The 21,803-nt window shown below is 40.0% G+C and overlaps 2 protein-coding genes across 2 annotated transcripts; both read left to right on the forward strand.

Moving 5' to 3' along the window:
- Window positions 1-1,375: 1,375 nt before the first annotated feature.
- LOC106398062 lies at window positions 1,376-4,431 on the forward strand. The gene is made up of 6 exons (XM_013838661.1): window positions 1,376-2,645; window positions 2,973-3,087; window positions 3,185-3,364; window positions 3,448-3,547; window positions 3,635-4,025; window positions 4,106-4,431. Exons 1-6 carry the CDS (start codon window positions 1,376-1,378, stop codon window positions 4,429-4,431), a joined length of 2,382 nt encoding a protein of 793 aa, XP_013694115.1.
- A 2,761-nt stretch (window positions 4,432-7,192) lies between these two features.
- Window positions 7,193-8,336, forward strand: LOC111211122. The gene is made up of 3 exons (XM_022712018.2): window positions 7,193-7,409; window positions 7,481-7,708; window positions 7,802-8,336. The coding sequence occupies exons 1-3, from the start codon at window positions 7,194-7,196 to the stop codon at window positions 8,216-8,218; spliced, it is 861 nt and encodes a 286-aa protein (XP_022567739.2). The 5' UTR covers window position 7,193; the 3' UTR covers window positions 8,219-8,336.
- Window positions 8,337-21,803: the final 13,467 nt, after the last annotated feature.

The following is a 21,803-nucleotide window of genomic DNA, read 5'->3' on the forward strand; positions in this document are numbered from 1 at the left end:
GACTAATAGCGTAGTCGCCAAATTTAACAACTATCTTCCGACTTTTTGGCGACTGCTTTGCAACTGCGCATATTCAGTCGTTATTTAGTCGCTTATTAGGGACCATGAGAATTCGTCGCAAGACAGTCGTAAAATAACGACTAATTAGCGACTGTTATGGGGTCGGTAACCGTTCGTTGCAGATCAGTCGTAACATCTGCGACTATTTGACGACTAATACATGTGGTCATAACGCAGTCGCTAATCAGTCTTAAATTCTGCGACTATTTTGCGACTGATATATGTGGTCATAACTCAGTTGCGAATCAGTCGCTAAAAACCGGTACAACACGTGATTTACATTTTTTTTGCAAGTGTACCTAATTTTTGTCACGCAGTCGGTAATTGGTCGCGGATTGGTCGGACATTTTCTATATATATACATGCTTTAGCCCATTTTCTTCTCCTCACTCGTAGAAAATCACTACAAGAAAAAAAAATCAAAAATTCTAGGAAAACTAAAGTTAGAAAACGAAAGTTTTATGTTGTACAATGTCTGGAAATTACAATTATTCAAATTTTCGTGAGTGGATGTACAAGAGGATCGATGAAGATACGGGGAAATTTTCAGAAGAGTTCATAGCGGGGGTGGATCAATTTATGACATTTGCGAGCAGTCAGCCTCTAGCACAGAGCAATAGCGGTAAGTTTTTCTGCCCATGTAGTGTTTGTCGGAACGATAAATTTCTTCCGGGACCAAAAATTTGGAAACATATATATAATAGAGGATTTATGCCAGACTATTATGTATGGTATAAGCATGGAGAAGAAATTGATATGGAATTAGGAACAAGTTATGTTGACCCGACACATTTAAGTGGTAGTGAAAAAGTAAGTAATGAAGATAATAATTATGTTGATATGGTGAATGATGCATTTCGGGATAATGTGAGTTTTGATAACTATCAACAAGATGATAGTTATCAAAATGTAGTAGACCCACAACGCAACCATTCGAAGAAGTTCTACGATTTGTTAGAAGGAGCACAAAATTGTTTGTATGATGGTTGTCGTGAAGGGCAGTCGCAGTTATCCTTAGCTGCTCGGGTCTTGCAAAACAAGGCAGATTATAATCTGAGTGAAAAGTGTGTAGATTCGGTATGTCAAATGTTGACAGACTATTTACCAGAAGGAAACACGGCAACCGAATCACACTACGAGACCGAAAAGTTGATGCGGAATTTAGGGCTCCCATATTATACAATTGATGTTTGTGTTAACAATTGTATGATCTTCTGGAAAAAAAGATGAAAGATGGGAAAAGTGTCAATTTTGTGGTGCGGACAGATGGAAGCCTAAGGACAAAAGACGTAGAACCAAGGTACCATATAGTCGTATGTGGTATCTACCTATAGCTGATAGGCTGAAGAGAATGTATCAGAGCAAGAAGACAGCAGCGGCAATGAGATGGCATGCTGAGCACCAATCAAAAGAGGGAGAAATGTGTCATCCATCTGATGCGGCAGAATGGAAACATTTTCAAGAGATGCATCCCCAGTTTGCCGAAGAACCTCGCAACGTTTATCTTGGATTATGTACAGATGGATTCAATCCATTTGGGATGTCTCGTAATCATTCGTTGTGGCCTGTGATCTTAACTCCATATAATCTACCCCCTGATATGTGCATGAATACAGAGTATTTGTTTCTTACAATTCTGAATTCTGGGCCAAATCATCCACGAGCTAGTCTTGATATCTTCCTCAAACCTTTGATTGCGGAGTTAAAAGAATTGTGGTCAACTGGAGTCGAAGCATATGATGTGTCTTTAAATCAAAATTTTAATCTAAAAGCCGTGTTACTGTGGACGATAAGCGACTTTCCGGCGTATGGCATGCTATCAGGATGGACGACCCATGGTAAATTGTCTTGTCCAATTTGCATGGAAGATACAAAGGCTTTTTATCTGACTAATGGAAGGAAGACGTGTTGGTTTGATTGTCACCGAAGATTTCTTCCTCCTAATCATCCACTGAGAAAGAATAGAAAGGATTTCTTGAAGGGGAAAAACGCGGTAAATGAAGATCCACCTGATTCTTTAACTGGTGAACAAGTTTATTCAGAACGATTAAAGGGTGTCAATCCTCCAAAAACGTCTGTTTGCGGTGGAAACGGTCATGAAAAGAAGAAGTCTGGTTATGGGAAGTACCATAACTGGCACAAGGAAAGCATATTTTGGGAGTTGCCATACTGGAGGGACCTAATTCTCCGACATAATCTTGATGTGATGCATATAGAGAAGAATTTTTTTGACAACATCATGAATACTCTTATGAATGTTAAGGGTAAATCGAAAGACACAATCAATTCAAGATTGGATATGGAAATATTTTGTGATCGTCCACACTTACATCTTGATGGTTCTGGTCAAGCTCCATTTCCTCCCTACACACTAAACGAAGACGAAAGGAGAAGTTTATTGGAATGCGTGAAACATGCGGTTAAATTCCCAGATGGATATGCTTCAAACTTAGCTAATTGTGTTGATATAGAAAACAACAAATTTTCTGGCATGAAGAGTCATGACTGCCATGTTTTTATGGAGCGGCTACTTCCATTTATCTTTTCAGAACTCCTTGACCAGAATGTTCATCTTGCGTTATCAGGTACTTAAGTATAGTTTTATATATTACGAAATGATACAGCTTTATATATAATTATAGTATGTATTACTAAGAAATGTATTTTGAATATTGTAGCTGTTGGAGGATTTTTCCGTGACCTTTGCTCGAGAACTTTGCAGAAAAATCATGTCCAAATTCTTAAAAAAAACATTGTTATGATCATCTGCAATTTGGAGAAGATCTTTCCACCATCATTTTTTGACGTCATGCAACACCTGCCTATACATCTCCCATACGAAGCTGAACTAGGAGGACCTGTGCAATATAGGTGGATGTATGTTTTTGAAAGGAATTTCAAAAAATTGAAAGCAAAAGCCAAGAACAAAAGATTTGCGGCCGGCTCGATTGTCGAATCATATATCAACGAGGAGATAGCTTACTTCTCAGAACACTACTTTTCTGATCATATACAAACCAAATCAAGGTAAACACTATCATTATTCCTCATATTTAATTTTAATGTGTTTAAAAATGTTTTTTGTTATATATAATATTTATTATTTTCATAATCCTTTGTGCAGGTTCACAAGATTTGATGAAGGTGAAGTCCCCGTATATCATGTCCCTGGAGTACCTGATATATTTACGCACGTAGGACATCCAAGTGGAGAAACGCAAGAAATATGGCTTTCCGAGAAAGACTATAGATGCGCACATGCATATGTTTTACGCAATTGTGATTATTTTCAGCCACTTGAGAGGTATAATTTGATAATATTATCATCTTCCATATTGATTTATCCAACTATAGTTGCTCATATTAATTTGTGTTTGGCTAATATAGGATGTTTGAAGATTTTCTTAGTGCAAAATATCCAGACCTCTCCGAAAAAGACCTCTCTGCGAAGAGAGCTGACGAATATCATATATGGGTGAAAGATTATGTACGTTTGACTAACATACCATTATATAACTAAATGTTTATAATTATATATATATTATAATTATATATATATGTATATATGTTGCAGGTTAGCTATTGGAGCAACACACATAATTTTCCTGTGTGGGTTAAAGATATTTCGAATGGACCCCTGACTAGAGCCAGAACATGGCCCATGTACTTCACAAAAGGCTATTTGTTCCATACGCAGAAGCATGGCGAGGGAAGAAAGACATGTAACTATGGTGTGAGTGTTAAAGGAGAAAGTTACACAAATGCATCCGATGAAGCCAATTACTACGGGATATTGACTGATATCATACAAATTCAGTATGAGGGATCGGTCAATTTGAAAATCACACTTTTTAAGTGTAAGTGGTATGATCCGGTAATTGGTAGAGGCACTCGACGGAGAAATGGAGGCATCGTCGACGTTCTTTCATCGCGGAAATACTATAAATACGAACCATTTATTCTAGGTACGTATTTTATATTGTAATTAAATTTTTATAATTTGATAGTTAATTTAATTATATTCTTATTATTTGATATTGCACAGCGTTTCAAGCAGATCAAGTTTGTTATATCCCGTATCCGTACGTTAAGAAACCAAAGCAGTCGTGGCTCAATGTTTTAAAAGTGAATCCAAGGAGAATCATTTCAGGAGAATATGAAGATAAAGAACCGACACTGTTGCAACAAGAAAATGATGATGCTGTTTTAATGACTACAATTGAAGAACTTGCAGTCGACCATTTGGTTCATGCTCGGGTACAACCTATAAATCTTGATATTGATGTGGAAGATGTTGAACCAGAGGATGAATTCCAGTGTAATGTATCATCGTCTTCTTCTGATGATGGAGATGGAGAAGAACCCTATTAAAATGTAGTATGATTTTATAAACTTTGTTTTAATGTGTGTTTGTAATATAATTTTGTAAACTTTGTTTTAAACTTTTGTTTAGTGTGTACTGTGATATAATTGTGTAAACTTTGTTTTAATGTGTATTGTAATATAATTTTGTGAGCTTTGTTTTAGTGTGTTGTAATATCCCCTATATATTAAAAGAGAAGCATCACAACATATTTTTGTAGCCACATGTCATCACCACAATCATTCTTAGAATCCTTAGAAAAATATGTTGGTCCATATAAATGTATAATAAACTTTTTATTAAACTAACCATAAACTAATCATAAATGTTCTTCATTGTTTCCTTAAATAAAAATCACGGAATTACCTACTGTGGCTAAAGTATATATGACAATTAATGATTTTGAATAATAAAAGATTTGATAAAAATTACTATATTCTCTATCATTTTAAGAAATTTAACTAATTAAAATAAATTAAACAATCATGTTAACTATATAATAAAAATTTAGATTTTTTCGTATATGCTATATTTTGAATTTTTAAAAACGAATATAAATGACTAAAGTTGTTAAAAATCTCACATTGAAACTTTTGTGATCCATGGTCTAAACTTTATGTTATAACAAGATACAAATGATTATGAAATTACAGAAGTAGGAAGTCTCATTTAATAAATATTATATATATGTATATTAATATTCTTAAAAATAAATTATATACCATATAAAATATAAAATACATAAGTATTTTAATTTCGAATTTGCTTTGAATTTTTTTGATAAACATTTTGAACAATTATTGACAACTTAATATTTAGATTTTAAACTTTGCATTGAATATTTTTAAAATTATAAATTACTAAAACTATTAAACATCCCATAATTTTTTTATTGTTATCATTTATTTAAAAAATTAGTTATAGAGAAATACAAACGATCAAAATAATATGAGTATAAAATATTTTTTAGCAGATGTCAATATTAAAAATGTACTTTATATCTATGTTAATATCATGTAAACTTAATTTTATAACATATAAAATAGAAAAAGTATTTGTCTCGATTAATAAAATTTATTTAAGTATTTGTACCTATTTAATTATATACGTAATGGTTACTAAATTTTTTATTATTCAATATATATTTATTATTTCATAATATGTAAAAAATATATAATAATTCAAAATAATTTATATATAATATTCATCCCGCCCAAGGAGGGGGTCTTAATCTAGTATTTTGTAAATTTTGTTTTAATGTGTATTGAAATATAATTTTGTAAACTGTGTTTTAAACTATATTATAAAAGTACATTATGATTTCATTTTGTTTCATTATAAGAAAATCCCTAACCCCCAACACACTAAACCTTCGTAACCCATCCCTAACCCCTAAAGTCCACAAAATTTTCTAATTTAATTTCCCTCCTATCAACTAAATAATTCCCCCCTTTAGTCCCAATAATTTCCCTCCCATAAATTTCATTCCCCGCTTAAGCCCAATTAACTCTACAAACCCAAAGACCAAAGTTAATAAAATCACTCTTTCTCTACTCTAGCGACACAACTCTCTCTCGAAAATCCCCAAACACTTAGAACCCTAATCGAAACTCTCTGTCGTAATCTCTAATCGCTCTCTCTCGAAACTGAAGACGATGGCCGGAACATCAACGAAGAAGGTTCGGAAACCCTCAAAACGGTCTAAACCATCTCCTCTACCGTCGCAGTATGAGTTCACTCCAAGGACAACAGAGCCTCCACCTCGTGGCAACCGCAGAGCTGGACCAACGGTGAGTGACTACCCACCTCCGAGACAGCTGTTCGAGGAGTCTACGCCGAGGACCCAACCTCGAGCTGCTTCAACGCCTCTTTCTCAACCAGCTCCACCACCACAACCTCGAGGGTCTCAAACCTCAGCCAATGTTCGACCTCGACAACCTACGGTCTCTATTAGGCGACAATCTCCTATCAGTTCTGAAGCTCAAAACTCACAGAATACTGAAGCTCCAGAAGGTCCAGATGAGGATGAACCAGTCCCCAACTCACCATTTCCAGTAGAACCGAATCTGTCTGAAGACCAGACGAGGCTTCTCAACGCCCTTCTCTCCCAGCCCGGCCGAGAGCGCTACACCATGAGCCTTTCTCCCACCTTCGAGCCTGGAACCATGTGGTTAGTTACTTATCTATCTGAATATTTTAAGCTTATGAGATTGTGTCTGTGATTGATAATTGTTTCTGTGAAATACTCAAGGGACATATCCAGTTTGCTTATGATATTGTTTCTGTCATTGGTAATTGTATTTTGCTAATTTTGTTTGGAGAGTTCGAAATTGTTTAGATTTGAGATGTTAGAATATTGTGAGTTTTCTATGATTGATAATTGTTTTTATACGATATGACTCTCGGCCTTATACTAATGTTTCTGTGTTTCTAGGTTTGGTCGGGACAAAGGTAAACTGACTCGGAGGATCACTAAAGTCTTTACAAACAAGTTTGATGGTCCCTTCTATAGTTGGACTTGCGTCGATGAGGACAAAAAAGAAAAATTCTTTGTTGAATTTGCAGTTAAGTATTTTTTTCTTAATTGCTATTGTATGGGATTGCAACTGTTTTTAAGTTGCAGTTTAGTATTTTCTTCTAAACTACTAAACTGTTGATTTATTTGATTACTAACATCAGCCTTGTCTTATTTTTGTAGAAAACTCACACTTGGAATCCCATATATACTGGTGTGGTTCAAGAGAAGTTCGGGCAGGTATGTCAGCGACGTATGAAGGACATGGTTAGCAAGCGTAGGAAGTCTCGAGTTCGACCATCCTGGATTTTGAATGATCTGTGGAAAGAAATGACAGCTTACTGGGACACTGCTAAAGCCCAACAAAAAAGCGAGACAACATCAGCTGCTCGGTTGTCTGACCGAAATGGTCTTGGTCCTCACAAGCACAATGCTGGCCAGAAGTCTTACCTCCAAATCGAACAAGAAATGGTAACTTTTTTTCCTGTCTCCAAGTTGAAATTTTTCTGGCTCATTAACCTTTATTTTATTTACCATTTCAGGTTGAAGAATTGGGCAGACCAGTGACTATTGGTGAAGTTTTCATCAAGGCACACACCAAAAAAAATGGCAGCTTTGTAGATAAGAAAGCAAAGCTAGTTGCAGAGGCCTATGAGAAGAACAAGCAAGCCAAGCTGGCTGACCTTCAAGCTGAAAACTCAGAGAGTTCAGATGGTACTTCACACCCTCCACAACTCTCTCTAGACCAGGATAATGAGCTCTTCCTTCTGGTAAATTGCTTTTCTATCCCTTTTTTTTAAGGATATTTTTACTACATATTGTTTGATTTGATTGATATCTGTCTACTTCCTTTGCTTTTGTAGTCCACTGTCACAGACAAAAGAGGAAGACACTATGGAATAGGAAGCCTAGAAAGTACTATTGTCAACGGAAAGCGCAAGCGTTGTGAATCCTCTTCTTCGTACGTAGACCTCGAAAAACAGCTCAGCGATGCTCACCGGAAGATTGAGAAGCAGGCGGCTTACACTGCCAAGCAAGCAAAAAAGCTCAAAATTTTTTCCTTGGTGAAGAAGTATCTGGCTGCAACTGATCCAAATTTTTTGGCCTTCATGGCTGCTAATCAAGGTGAAGATGATGATGAAGGTGAAGAAGGTGAAGGTGATGGTGAAGGTGAAGGTGAAAGTGAAAGTGAAAGTGAAAGTGAAGGTGAAGGTGAAGGTGAAGGTGAAGAAGGTGAAGATGAAGGGGAAGGTGAAAGTGAAGATGAAGATGAATTTTAGGTTCCCTACTCTTGTACTACTATAATATTTTGTATGCTAATGCTTAACTCCTTAGAGTGCCTTTTGCAACATTATGTTATGAATACTCTGTTTTATATTAAAATTTTCGTTTTTATTATTGTCATTGTTTTACTGCAAATGAACAAATTAATTAAAAAAAAAAGAAAATCAAAAAAATCTGATTTGTGATTTTTGAATCTTGGAGTCGCTAATAAGTCACAAAATTTAGTCGCAATGTAGTCGCTAGATAACCACATATTACACATCTAAATCAACAACTCAGTCGCTATATAGTCACTAATGCTGTACATAATCAGTCGTTGGGTAGTCGCTAATTTTGCGACTATCTACCGACTCCCCTCTAACGACTAATAAGCGACTACAATTTCCCGTCTACATAGCGACTGATAAACAGTCATAGTTTGGTCTTTGGATAGTAGTAGTTCAGTCGGTATATTTTGCGACTTAATTGCGTCTAATTTACGACTACAATATACAGTGACAAATTAGTCGTAATTCAGTCGCAAAATTGCGACTTATTAACGACTCCTCGTATTAGCGACACAACAATTTGCGACCACGTTGATCAGTCGCAAATCAGTCGTTATGTTACGTTTTGCGACTGAATAACTACTGATATTGCAGTCGGTAAATAAATGTTTTCTTGTAGTGTCTAGATGAACGATTTCGAGCTCAAACCCCAATACTTTACACTCGTGGCGCAGACACCATACTGTGGTTTATCACATGAGCATCCTATGGACCATCTGGAGCGGTTCGAGGATTTGGTTTCTGCCACTAAAGCCAATGGAGTCCCTGAGGACTATCTCTTTTGCAACCTCTTCAAGTACTCACTATTTGAAAAAGCTTTGCGCTGGCTTAAGCAGTTACTACCAGGATCTCTTACATCCTGGGCTCACATCAAGAACGCATTTTTGCGTAACTTATTTGATGTGTCACGGGGTGAGGACTTAAGGAGCAAGATTGCTACATTCACACATGAGCCTACAAAGTCATTCAGAAGCTTCTGGATCAGATTCAAGTCCTATCAGAGAGACTGTCCACACCATGGATTTAATGAAATGGAACTGCTCAGCACTTTCTTCAGAGGCATTGCGCTGGCATATCAGATGGCTCTGGACACTGCTAGCGAAGGAAACTTCAATACTAGGAATCCAGAAGGGGCTGTGAGACATATTGAGAACTTGGCATCTAGAAATAGCACCAAAAACACTGATTTTGAGAAGAGAAAATCGGCCACCCAAGGAATTGGACGACGTTAAGGCTAAGTTGGACAGTGTTCACAAGCTTCTTAAGAAGCAGGTTAGCTTTGCAGAGGATGTAGAGGCTGTAGATGTCGACAATGACAGAGATTTTGAGGAGGATGTGAACTTCATCAGTGGTACTGGTTTTCAGAGTCAAAAGCCTGGGAATCAAAATGGATACATAAACTCTTATGGAAATGGACCGAGGTGTAACTTCAACAACAACAAAAACAGAGCTTATGAAAGTTCTTCCTATCGGAACATACCACCACAGACTCGAGAGAACAAGTTGGAAGCAATGATTGATCAGGTTCTTGAGAGCCAACAGAAGCTGATGGTGAATGTCAATGGGAAGATAGATGATGTCTACACTGAGCTGAACACAAAGTTGGAGACTTTGAATACACATGTGAAGAAGTTGGAGACATAAGTGGTTCAGACAGGAGAGGTTGTTAAGAGGCAAGACACCTTCATCAAGGGTAAAGGAGATGAAGCACGGAAGTACCATATGAATGCCATCATAGAGGATGATTTTTGGAAAGTAGTTAGGGAAGAGAAACTTCAGGAGGGAGATTTCGAAGTTGAGAGCTCTATAAGTTTTGTAAGTTCACATTGGTGTCGACCGACACCAAGAGAAGAACATCGACCGATGGAGTCAGATGAACACCGTTCGATTCCTACTGCTCAACATCGATCGACGGTTCATACGGAATCAGTTGCATCATGCGAGACAGTAAGAATCATGACCCATGAATATTTCGCAGCTAAGCACCCTCACCCACCCAAACTCTTTCGTATAACCACGCGAGACATCGTTTAGCACTATGAGCCAGCCGCCGATTGACAGAGACACTCAACCAACTATCGACAGTCATTGCATGGCATCGATCGACGAGCACCTCTCTGCTACTGAGTGCAACTACCCAAAATCGATGTAGCACAATTGAATGCACTCAAAAACCCATCTCAACCTTCAGATACATCAACAAACAACATCAGTGAGCAATCTGAAGATGCATCAGAGTCTATTCAAGTTCATTAGGCTACTGTAGGGAGTACCTTAAGGAAGAGGAAGGAAAAGGTTCCTAAGCATCTTAAGAGAGGAGCTAATGATAAGGAGATGGATTGTTTCACAAAGAGGATTCTAAGGACCCCAATGGATAAGCTATTTGAGGAGGCTTACTTTACCCACAGGTTGTGGATGTTCTTCAGAGAGACTAAGGAGCATGAAGAAGACATTGAGAGAATGTTGCACCAGGTCATAGAGAAGATGAGGCAGAGGATCATACTGAACAAGAATATTGATCCAAGAAAGTTTGTAGTACCATGCTTGATATGAGGCATTGATTACCCTAGTGCGCTCAGTGACAAAGGTTCTTCAGTCAGCATTCTACCAAAGGTGATGGCAGACCATCTAGGTCTGAATATAGAGCCTTCAGAAGATTCATTCACTTTGTGGACTGTTCTCAAAGGGGCTCAGGAGGAACCATCACAGACCTTGAGGTGCAGATTGGTAATGCCCTAGTTCCAGTTGACTTCCATGTCCTGGACATCAAGCTCAACTGAAATTCTTCTCTATTACTTCGGAGAGCCTTTATGGCTAGTGTGGGAGCAGTTTGCGACATGCAGACCAACAAGTTATGCCTGACACTCATAGACTCTACTGTCTACTATGATCCTATGAGAGTTGTCAAGCAACACACGGGATATATAGAGATTGGAGAGGATCCAGGATTCATTGCAGTTTGTTATTGCGACCCAGGCGCTGAAGTAGAATCGGAGAATGAAGCATCGATCGACACTCAACCTGAAGCATCGATATACGAGAAGTCTGAAGTGACGATCCACAAAGAATTGGAAGCACCAATCAACAGTGACCCTGCGAATGATGATACAAAATTTCCCAGAAGGATCTATCAACAGTTGGGAGAATGATTACTACCAACCTAGCTTTGCAATCCAAACTGCTACACCTTCAAAAAGGAAGATCAGTGAAAGAGAGCATGATGAGTACGATGAGGACTACAAAGAAGAGGAAGCCATTGAGTATCATGGCCTTGGCATGGAAAATGCAGGAGTTCTCTGAATTTCTCATGAGACCAGGGGGAAACATTGATCGACATAAACCTTAAACAATCGATCGATACTCATCACGGAACAGAGCTAGATGTAAATTTTGGTTATATCAGAGCAGATGAGTTTGGTTCAGAGATTCAGAAGGACAAGCACGTGCTCTAGATGGACGAGTTATGTACATCTCTAAACACGTCGAAGAAATTATTGCAAAGGGTAGAGGATCAGGAAACCCTCTCAGTCAGCAAGAAGAAACAGATGATCTAGCATCGATCGACAGAACATGTCGACCATCGATCGACCGTTTCTACGAGCTTGGACAGAGAGCTTGTGATTCTAGCGGTAGAAGAAGATTTCAATGGGAAACAAGAGATGAATACGACATATACAGAGACGAGCATGGAAATGCATGAGCTGTAGATCGCATATAATTCATGTATCAAGGGAAGACATCAAAGAGATTATGGAGAGAGCTGCATTGGATGGACACACTCATATTTTTCTACCAGAATATGCAGAGAAAATCACCTTAACCATGCCAATGCCAGACACTTAAAGCAAAGCAGAGACTGATGAAATGGTACATGGAATCTACAGAGCCCCATGAGATGTCACTAGATGACTCATACAGGAGGCTCGATGATGTCTACTACCCAACCAACAACAGTATAACCAGGTTGACTACACACATGGATGAGTTGAAAGAGGAGATAGACATGCTTCGGAGACAAACTGAAATCCGAGCAGAAGATTATCCATCGATCGACACTGAAGACGCACCTTTCAGAAGATGGCTGGTAACAGTGAAGTTGTTAGAAGACAAGCTTGATGAGATTAATTTTTTCAAGACTTGATGAAGGACGATTTTTCCCAGAGATTGGAGGAAATTGTGGAAACAACTCATGCCAGATTTAGAATGCAGCAAGGCTGTATTGGACATCTTCAGAAAAGGATGCATGCTAATGTGGTTGCTAGGGAGATAATGAAGAACCAGTGGACCAGAGGATATGAAGCTATAAGAAGTTTCGTTGGTACATGGTTTCAGATGAGTAGAGAAGATGTAGACACTTGTTTTCCAGCAAGTAGTCACTTACCTCCATACTATCCAAACAACCTTCAAAAGTCAAGCTAAATGACTACAAATAAGCGCTGAGTGTGAGGCAACACACTATTAGGTATGTTTTACTTAGTTTTATTTTGAATCTATTACTGATTTTTGTATTTAATTTATTGCAGGTCATAAAAAACAAAATAAAAAGATCCAAGGAGATGATTGCTCAGCCTATCGACCGATGAGACCTGGTCGAGATCGATCGACAAACACAATCTTGTGTCGATCGACACCAACATCAGCGAGCAAGTATCTTGTTCTTCCTTGTTAAATTATGTACTTATGATTTATTTTCTCACCAAACTTCAACTAGATATACACTGGGGACAATATAATTTAAGTATGGGGAAGGTTTACTGATATTTAGTTTATCTATGAGTTTTATACAATGTTTTCAAAAAAATTTAATTGAGTCAAGAAGGAGACAATGAACTTTTTCAATTTCACTTATTATCTAACCACTCTCTAGCACCACTCTTAGATTTATTGACTGCATGGTGTATTAGATAAAGTAAGTGGATCACCTGTCAGTTATCCACACTTGCTGAGAATATTTGAAGGAACCAAGACTGACCTCCAACCTAATTGAGCTTAATCTGCTTGTCTTGGAGCTTGATATACATTAGGTCGGATTCCTCCTGCAAGTCTTGAAGGTAAAAGTCTGTGTGCCTCTGATTCCCTTCTATCTCTCTCTCTCTCTCTCTCTCTCTCTCTCTCTCTCTCTCTCTCTCTCTCTCTCTCTCTCTCTCTCTCTCTCTCTCTCTCTCTCTCTCTCTCTCTCTCTCTCTCTCTCTCTCTCTCTCTCTCTCTCTCTCTCTCTCTCTTCAGCATCTATAAGTATAAAAAGATTGAAATGATTTTCTGCGGTTTAGAGGGGTAGGAGTGTATAATGCGACCCCATTATTCTACTCTAATGGAAAGATCACATATCGTTGGAAGCGAGGGATAGGAGTGTCTCATGTGATCCCATTATTCGCCTACAATTGAGCTTAATCTGCTTGTCTTGGGGCTTGATATACATTAGGTCGGATTCCTCCTGCAAGTCTTGAAGGTAAAAGTCTGTGTGCCTCTGATTCCCTTCTATCTATCTCTCTCTCTTCAGCATCTATAAGTATAAAAAGATTGAAATGATTTCCTGCGGTTTAGAGGGGTAGGAGTGTCTCATGCGACCCTATTATCTCTAATGGAAAGATCACACATCGTTGGAAGCGAGGGATAGGAGTGTCTCATGTGACCCCATTATTCGCCTACACTTTGTAAAGGAAAAAAAGAAGGAGAAAAATGAAAAAGAAGATGAATAAGATGGACTATATCAGCATCATTGTTCAATGAAATTGAGATTCGGAAAAGAGAGAAAGAGGGAAGGAAGGATCAGAAAAGACTACATGTGTGTTCAGAAACTTGCATGAGTAAGAGTCCATGTGTCTTTTGATAAATACTCCTATGGTAAAGCCTTCACTTTTTTATATGTAAGAAAGGAGGTTAGTAGAGGGGTTAGTCAGACAGTATTAGCTAAGTTACTGGTTAGATGGATTTGATTGCTAAGTTAGGACATGGTATATAGAATACCTCTAAAGTTCGAATTGATTTGATGTGGCTTGCAACATTGTAGAGGTGTTGATAATTAGTTCTTAAATTGTGTGAGTCCCTGCTGTTTTCAAACCTTTTTCATAAAGACTACTCTTTGTTTTGCTTGAGGACAAGCAAAAGGGTAAGTTTATGGGAGTTGATATACCATGGATTTTACCCATTTTTAGCCATGGTATATAGGTGTTTTAGTAACTATTTAATCTATTTTGTAGTCTTTTTAGTATATTTACAGGTTCAGAAGTGTTTTGTAGGAAAGTGGTGATTTTGGTGCATTTTGGAGATAAAATGAGAAAAAGCCCGTAGTTGACCATCGAACCAGTATTGAAGTCGACAATCAAAGACAAACATCGATCGAAGCACATCATGTGCCGTCGATCGACAGTGAAGCGCGCAAGACCCATCTAGGTTTTCAGTATATTTAAATCCTAAGTCACAACACATTTTCAAAAATACCCTTGGCCGATTTTCACCTAATATTTTTGTGCTCTGCCATTGTTCTAGGCAACGTACGCTTTCATACTTTTCACTTTTAACAGCAAGAAATACTTAGGATTTTTAGTAGATTTGGAGAGAAGATCCAAGACTCTTTCAGAGATTTGTATTGGAATTCCAGTATTTCTAACTCTATTCTATTTGTGCATTTTATTCAGTTATTTGTTATGAATTGTTTTGCCATGTCTGAGTAATTCACCTGTTAGATTTAGGGTTCAAATAGGTTAAGAGGGATTAGTCCAAAATATTGAATTGCTAAGGTGATAAATATCCTTCAAGGAATTGTTGTTAATGCATGTGTTCTAGAGTAGCTAACTAGAACCTTGAGCTTAGGATGTAGACAACTACGACGGTAGGTTCTGCACCAGAATTAATTCCCTTGAGCCAATATTCCTAGAAACAAGCAACAACTAATCTAGACAATACTAGTGAACCTATCGATCAACTCGCTAAAGACTGCCTAAGAGAACATCGATCGACCTTCTTACCATAACATAGATCAATGTTTGATTCGTATCAACAAGCGACAGCTGCGATATTGGACTTAGTCAAAACACAAGAATCACATGCGAAAGCTGGATATCTTTACACTAGAAGTAGAGTTCTAGGATTGACAACCTAAGTATTCTATACCTCTATAATCCTAATTACCTGAATATAAACCCTAGATCTAGTGATTTCTAATAATTGTTTACAAACTTCAAACCAATCAACTAAACAACTGCCTTGTTCTCTTTATTTGCAATTTACTATTTTTATTATTTACCTAGCTTAATCACAAACTGTTTAGATCTATTGTGTGTCCTATTTCCTTGTGAATTTGATCCTTAAGTACTACAACTTGACCTCTTATTTAGGAGAGTAAAAATCACTTTTTAAGATAATTTGAGTGATATGATTTCACTTCCTATTTCACCAACCAATAATAGTTTGTCTTTCATATTCAGTTTTTGAAAAATAATAATAAGAATTTGCCAAGTCATATTATGTGTTTAAAATAAAAAAAAAGGTAAAAATAAATTTAAAATAGTAGTAGCTGCCAAAAAGAACAATTTTTTTTTAACATTGTTAACACCGTTGTTGGGGCCAAAATCGGTCACGACGGAATCAATGTCTGAAAGTCCGTAAAAATCAGCATAAACGTTTTTACGAAAAGTAATCTTCGTAAAGAAATCTTTACGAAGAGCCTTGCAGTAAAATATCGTCCAAATCTTTAACAAGGTTCAGTCCGAAATCAATCAAAAACCTTTTCTTTATCTATTTCGTCTTTCGTTATCGAGCTGCGACTAAACTAGGTTTGAGCTATTAGGCCGCTAGAACTAAGTAACTCGCTGACAGCCTTTGCGGCCAAAGCTTTCATGATCTCTTGTAATGATCGCAACGGTCTTACGCGGACTCGAAATAAGATCTACTGTTTTCTCTAAACTCGTTTGTTATCTTTTCATGATTTCCGCATATATTCAGTCACTTGTCGTTGGCTCTCGCAGAGATCCGAGACCTCTGGGAAATTAGAGTTTTCCTAGTTTCCTTATTTAAACGGAAATCGACAGTGCGAATTTCGGTTCCCACAGTTTGGCGCTAGAAGGAGGGGGGGTTACGGATTACTCTTACTCATGGCCACAAAACGCTTGATCGAAACGATGTTTGGATATATGAAAGACAAACTCGCATCACTGACTGCTCCTATGGCCAACGCTTACGCAAACGCCGTAGTTTTCAACAAAATCGAAAACTTAGTCGCGACCTTCCGCCACAGGAAGAGCACTAAAACAAGCTCGCGATTTCTCCCTGTAAACAAGAAGGGAAACGATAAATCTTATCAAAACCCCGTAAACAAATCTCGATGCGTAAGGGTTTTACCAAAACACGTTTTCCGAAAACATTTCGGAAGGATAAAACTTGTTCTCCCAAAAAAACCGCTGAAAAACCCCTACGTTAATCGCGGAAAAAGGAAACACAACAAAACGATTACACAGCTCGGTCGCTACGTAGCGACCGAGCACGCACACTGCTCGGTCGCTACGTAGCGACCGAGCACACACGCTGCTCGGTCGCTACGTAGCGACCGAGCACACACGCTGCTAGGTCGCTACGTAGCGACCGAGCACGCACGCTGCTCGGTCGCTACGTAGCGACCGAGCACGAACACGCTGCTCGGTCGCTACGTAGAGACCAATCACGCACACTGCTCGGTCGCTACGTAGCGACCAAGCACACACGCTGCTCGGTCGCTACGTAGCGACCGAGCACACACACTGCTCGGTCGCTACGTAGTGACCGAGCTCAAGCCAACTCTCCACTCGCTACATAGCGACCTGTAAGGCCTCAGAAAGGTCCTCCTTTGGGTTCTCTTTTGAATCCTCGTCGAAACGCTTTTCGTTTCGTCTCAATCGGAGTTTCCGTTGAGATTTTACGACGAAAACAAGTGGGACTCGTCTCGGCTTGCTTCCACTCGCTACGTAGCGACCTGTCAGACTGTCAGTCGCTACGTAGCGACCTGTAAGGCCTCAGAAAGGTCCTCCTTTGGTTTCTCTTTTGAATCCTCGCCGAAGCGCTTTTCGTTTCGTCTCAATCGGAGTTTCCGTTGAGATTTTACGACGAAAACAAGTGGGACTCGTCTCGGCTTGCTTCCACTCGCTACGTAGCGACCTGTCAGACTGTCAGTCGCTACGTAGCGACCTGTAAGGCCTCAGAAAGGTCTTCCTTTGGGTTCTCTTTTGAATCCTCGTCGAAACGCTTTTCGTTTCGTCTCAATCGGAGTTTCCGTTGAGATTTCACGACGAAAACAAGTGGGACTCGTCTCGGCTTGCTTCCACTCGCTACGTAGCGACCTGTCAGACTGTCAGTCGCTACGAAGCGACCTGTAGGCCTCAGAAAGGTCCTCCTTTGGGTTGTCTTTTGAATCCTCGTCGAAACGCTTTTCGTTTCGTCTCAATCGGAGTTTCCGTTTAGATTTTGCGACGAAAACAAGTAGGACTCTTCTCGGCTTGCTTCCACTCGCTACGTAGCGACCTGTCAGACTGTCAGTCGCTACGTAGCGACCTGTAAGGCCTCGGAAAGGTCCTCCTTTGGGTTGTCTTTTGAATCCTCATCGAAAAGCTTTTCGTTTCGTCTCAATCGGAGTTTCCGTTGAGATTTTACGACGAAAACAAGTAGGACGCTTCTCGGCTTGCTTCCATTCGCTAAAAAGAGACCTGTCAGACTGTCAGTCGCTACGTAGCGACCTGTAAGTCCTCAAAGGGTTATTCCTTTGCGTTCTCCTTTGAATCCTCTTCGAAATGCTTTTCGTTTCGTCTCAATCGGAGTTTCCGTTGAGATTTTACGACGAAAACAAGTGGGACTCGTCTCGGCTCCCTTCCACTCGCTATAGCGACCGAGATGACATCCTCACTCGCTATAGCGACCTGTCAGGCCTCAAAGGGGTCCTCCTTTGCGTTCTCCTTTGAATTCTCATCGAAACGCTTTTCGTTTCGTCTCAATCGGAGTTTCCGTTGAGATTTTACGACAAAAACAAGTAAACCTCATCTTAAACTCCTTGGCTTGTTTCTGCTCACCCTACCTCCATCTTTGCGTTCACTTTCGAATCTCGATCGAAACGTCTCTTGTTTCGCCTCGATTGAAGTTACCATTGAGATTTTACGATATAAAAAAAAAAAAAAAAAAAAAACCCGCAAAGACCTATTTTCTCGCATGGATTCAGATTAATCGTATAAAACGGCAATTGTTAACTTAACACCTTAGCCGCCTTAACTATACGATTACATTGGACCTTTTTACAAAAATCGACGTCTTATCTAAGGAGAAGATAACAGTCAAGTTCGGAAGATAAATGTCAAGTTTCAAAGGATAAACACCAATATCGGAAATGGCGAACATACACGAGAATAGGAAACAGAAATGAGCACGCAAAACTGAGAAGGGACAAAACTGCATCTTCGAGAGAACTAAGGTATTTCCGACTTGAAATTTTTGAAATCAGACTTGGAATTTTCGTAGGAAATTACTTTGAGGCTGCCATAGAACTTTAGGGAACGTAAAACCTAGGTGGATAGTCTAGCGAACTAAGTTTTAAGCAATTTTTTCCTGTCTCGATATATTGTTCCATAATTGGTCATCCAGATCTTGCAAACCGATCTAAACTCTCCGAAAGTCGAGAAACGATCGCCACGCATATCAAGCTCGCTTCCTAAAAAGAGAAAAAGTTAGAGACATGAACGTCGTCTTAAAACCGATTCATTTCTGGCAATTTCCTCGGAACCGACATATCCCAAGTCGTCAACGTGGAAACAACCAAATCGCAGTCCAAGCGTAACCTATGAAAAACGTCCCGCGACTAGATCGTATTGAAATAAACTTCGGTAATACTCCATGGGTAACTCCAAGCAACTTTCACCTAAGATAAAAATCACAACGGGAACGTTTCTCGTAGAACCCGCAGAAACAATGCTACTTTGACATATGTATACATATCACTGAGTTACGACCTTCGTAAAATCGGTTATGTGATATGATAAATTATCGTATAGCCCACAGTCGGAAATCATATGATAAATTCTTCGTAACGAAACTAAGTCCTAACAACCAAACGGTTAACGGAAAATCTAAACTTTTCGAAAATTGACCAAGTTCAATACGCTCCTCCAAGCCCGCAACGTTTTAACCGTAATACGCGGCATGTAAGGAAAAATTCAGAACAAAGCTCCTAGAGCTATACGAAACATCCTAAAGAATCCACGAAATAGATCTCGGAAGGCCAACACTTCACAAAACACTATGAAGGAAAACGCCTGTTCCCATGGACAAATTTACATGACACCTCAGTCATAATTCCTCGATCGCAAATAAAACTATTAGCATCCAAACAGTAACAACAATTTTGGCTGCGAACATTTGTAGTCAAACCAGAATGTTTCTCAAACGCAGGGCTAAGACTAAACCCTTGCAACATCGCGAAACATCTACAAACCCGCGAACATTTCAAGCCCAAAACACGGCATACGAAAGAATAACAAATCTTCAGCATCGCGAGACGTCGCAGACGCCTGAAGATTCGTTCTTCGACGAAATTTCCTTCCTCGATAAAAACATTTTCTTGGAAGACCAGACAGTCATACGCAATAACATCTTCTCAAAACATATCCTTCGCGAAGACTCGAAACGGTATTTTTTACCATTAAGTTTGTTGCTGATCACAACAAACTCTCAACGTCCTAAACAGACTTAGCCATCTCGTAGAGATGACTCTCGTACATCCGACACAAGGATAATAGCGCTATAAAAGAAATCCGAAATTTTGGTCCAGCACTTCCGATCTCCGGAGAGATGCTCGATTCCAACCATACAAGTCGTATAAGCCGAGAACCTATCGCGGACTTTAAATCGGTATGGAATCAGGATGAAACTGAAACGGGATACGTAAGTCGAATTAGTCATCGCACCCTCTAAAACCAGGAGTAAACCTAGGTCTTGCCCTAAACCCAGCGCACTGGTCTCTAACATCTCTAGGCATAGTATCAAACACCCTGATACGAGATCCCAAAATTTGTCTCTTTGCCAATATTCGAGAATCTTCAGAAATCCCGCAAGTTTACACACTGCGGAAAACTCTCGAAACAGATTACGGATATAGCAATTCACACAGAGTTAGATTACGAGATGACAACTCGTAGTTTTCCTTCTACATCCATACAAAATGCCATCGGCAGCAACACGCCTTATAACCGCTACATAAAAACTAGATCATAAAGGTCTCACTAGAAAACTAGTCATAAGATCCTTAACTCAAAGACGAACTACGAAAGGCTTGATCCCTTCAACAAGGGTACGTAGGCAGCCGTCATAAGGCGCAGCCCCAATCTTATCGCGTTTTCTACTTTTAGGAGAGCGAGAAGATCACTTACCACAGACCTTTTCAACCATTAATTACGCCTAACTCACCTAACTTGCCTAACTTGCCAAGCCACTCGCTAGAACCTCACGCTAGAAGCTCATGGTTCTAACGAGCTGGGGGGCTAACTGTTGGGGCCAAAATCGGTCACGACGGAATCAATGTCTAAAAGTCCGTAAAAATCAGCATAAACGTTTTTACGAAAAGTAATCTTCGTAAAGAAATCTTTACGAAGAGCCTTGCAATAAGATATCGTCCAAATCTCAATCGAACCACTAAATACCGATTGTCCGAAGGCAACGGACATGTATCCAAATTGGCCGCGGACAAGCTCGAGTATGGAAATCAGACCGCAGACAAGCCAAGCTCGATCGATACGCGGCGACCAAGCATGCACACAGCTCGGTCGCTACGTAGCGACCGAGCTCGAGCCAAAGCTCGGTCACTACGTAGCGACCGAGCGATCGTCCCGCTCGGTCGCTACGTAGCGACCGAGCGATCGTCCCGCTCGGTCGCTACGTAGCGACCGAGCTCGAGCCAAAGCTCGGTCGCTACGTAGCGACCGAGCGATCGTCCCGCTCGGTCGCTACGTAGCGACCGAGCTCGAGCCAAAGCTTGGTCGCTACGTAGCGACCAAGCGATCGTCCCGCTCGGTCGCTACGTAGCGACCGAGCTCGAGCCAAAGCTCGGTCGCTACGTAGCGACCGAGCTCAGCCAAGCTCGGTCGCTACGTAGCGACCGAGCGATCGTCCCGCTCGGTCGCTACGTAGCGACCGAGCTCGAGCCAAAGCTCGGTCGCTACGTAGCGACCGAGCGATCGTCCCGCTCGGTCGCTACGTAGCGACCGAGCTCGAGCCAAAGCTCGGTCGCTACATAGCGAGCGAGCGATCGTCCCGCTCCGTCGCTACGTAGCGACCGAGCTCAGCCAGGCTCGGTCGCTACGTAGCGACCGAGCTCAAGCCAAAGCTCGGTCGCTACATAGCGACCGAGCGCTCACCCCGCTCGGTCGCTACGTAGCGACCGGGCTCGAGCCAAAGTTCGGTCGCTGTGTTGCGATTGAATCTTTCTGAACATCGATACGATACCAATCCTTGCATTCTCGTCAAACCTTCGAATGCTATCTCCCGAAGACCGTAGCAAGCTCAGTCCATGTTTCCCGATATTCTA

This window comes from Brassica napus, chromosome A3, assembly GCF_020379485.1.
Source record: "Brassica napus cultivar Da-Ae chromosome A3, Da-Ae, whole genome shotgun sequence".
Taxonomy (NCBI): Eukaryota; Viridiplantae; Streptophyta; class Magnoliopsida; order Brassicales; family Brassicaceae; genus Brassica; species Brassica napus.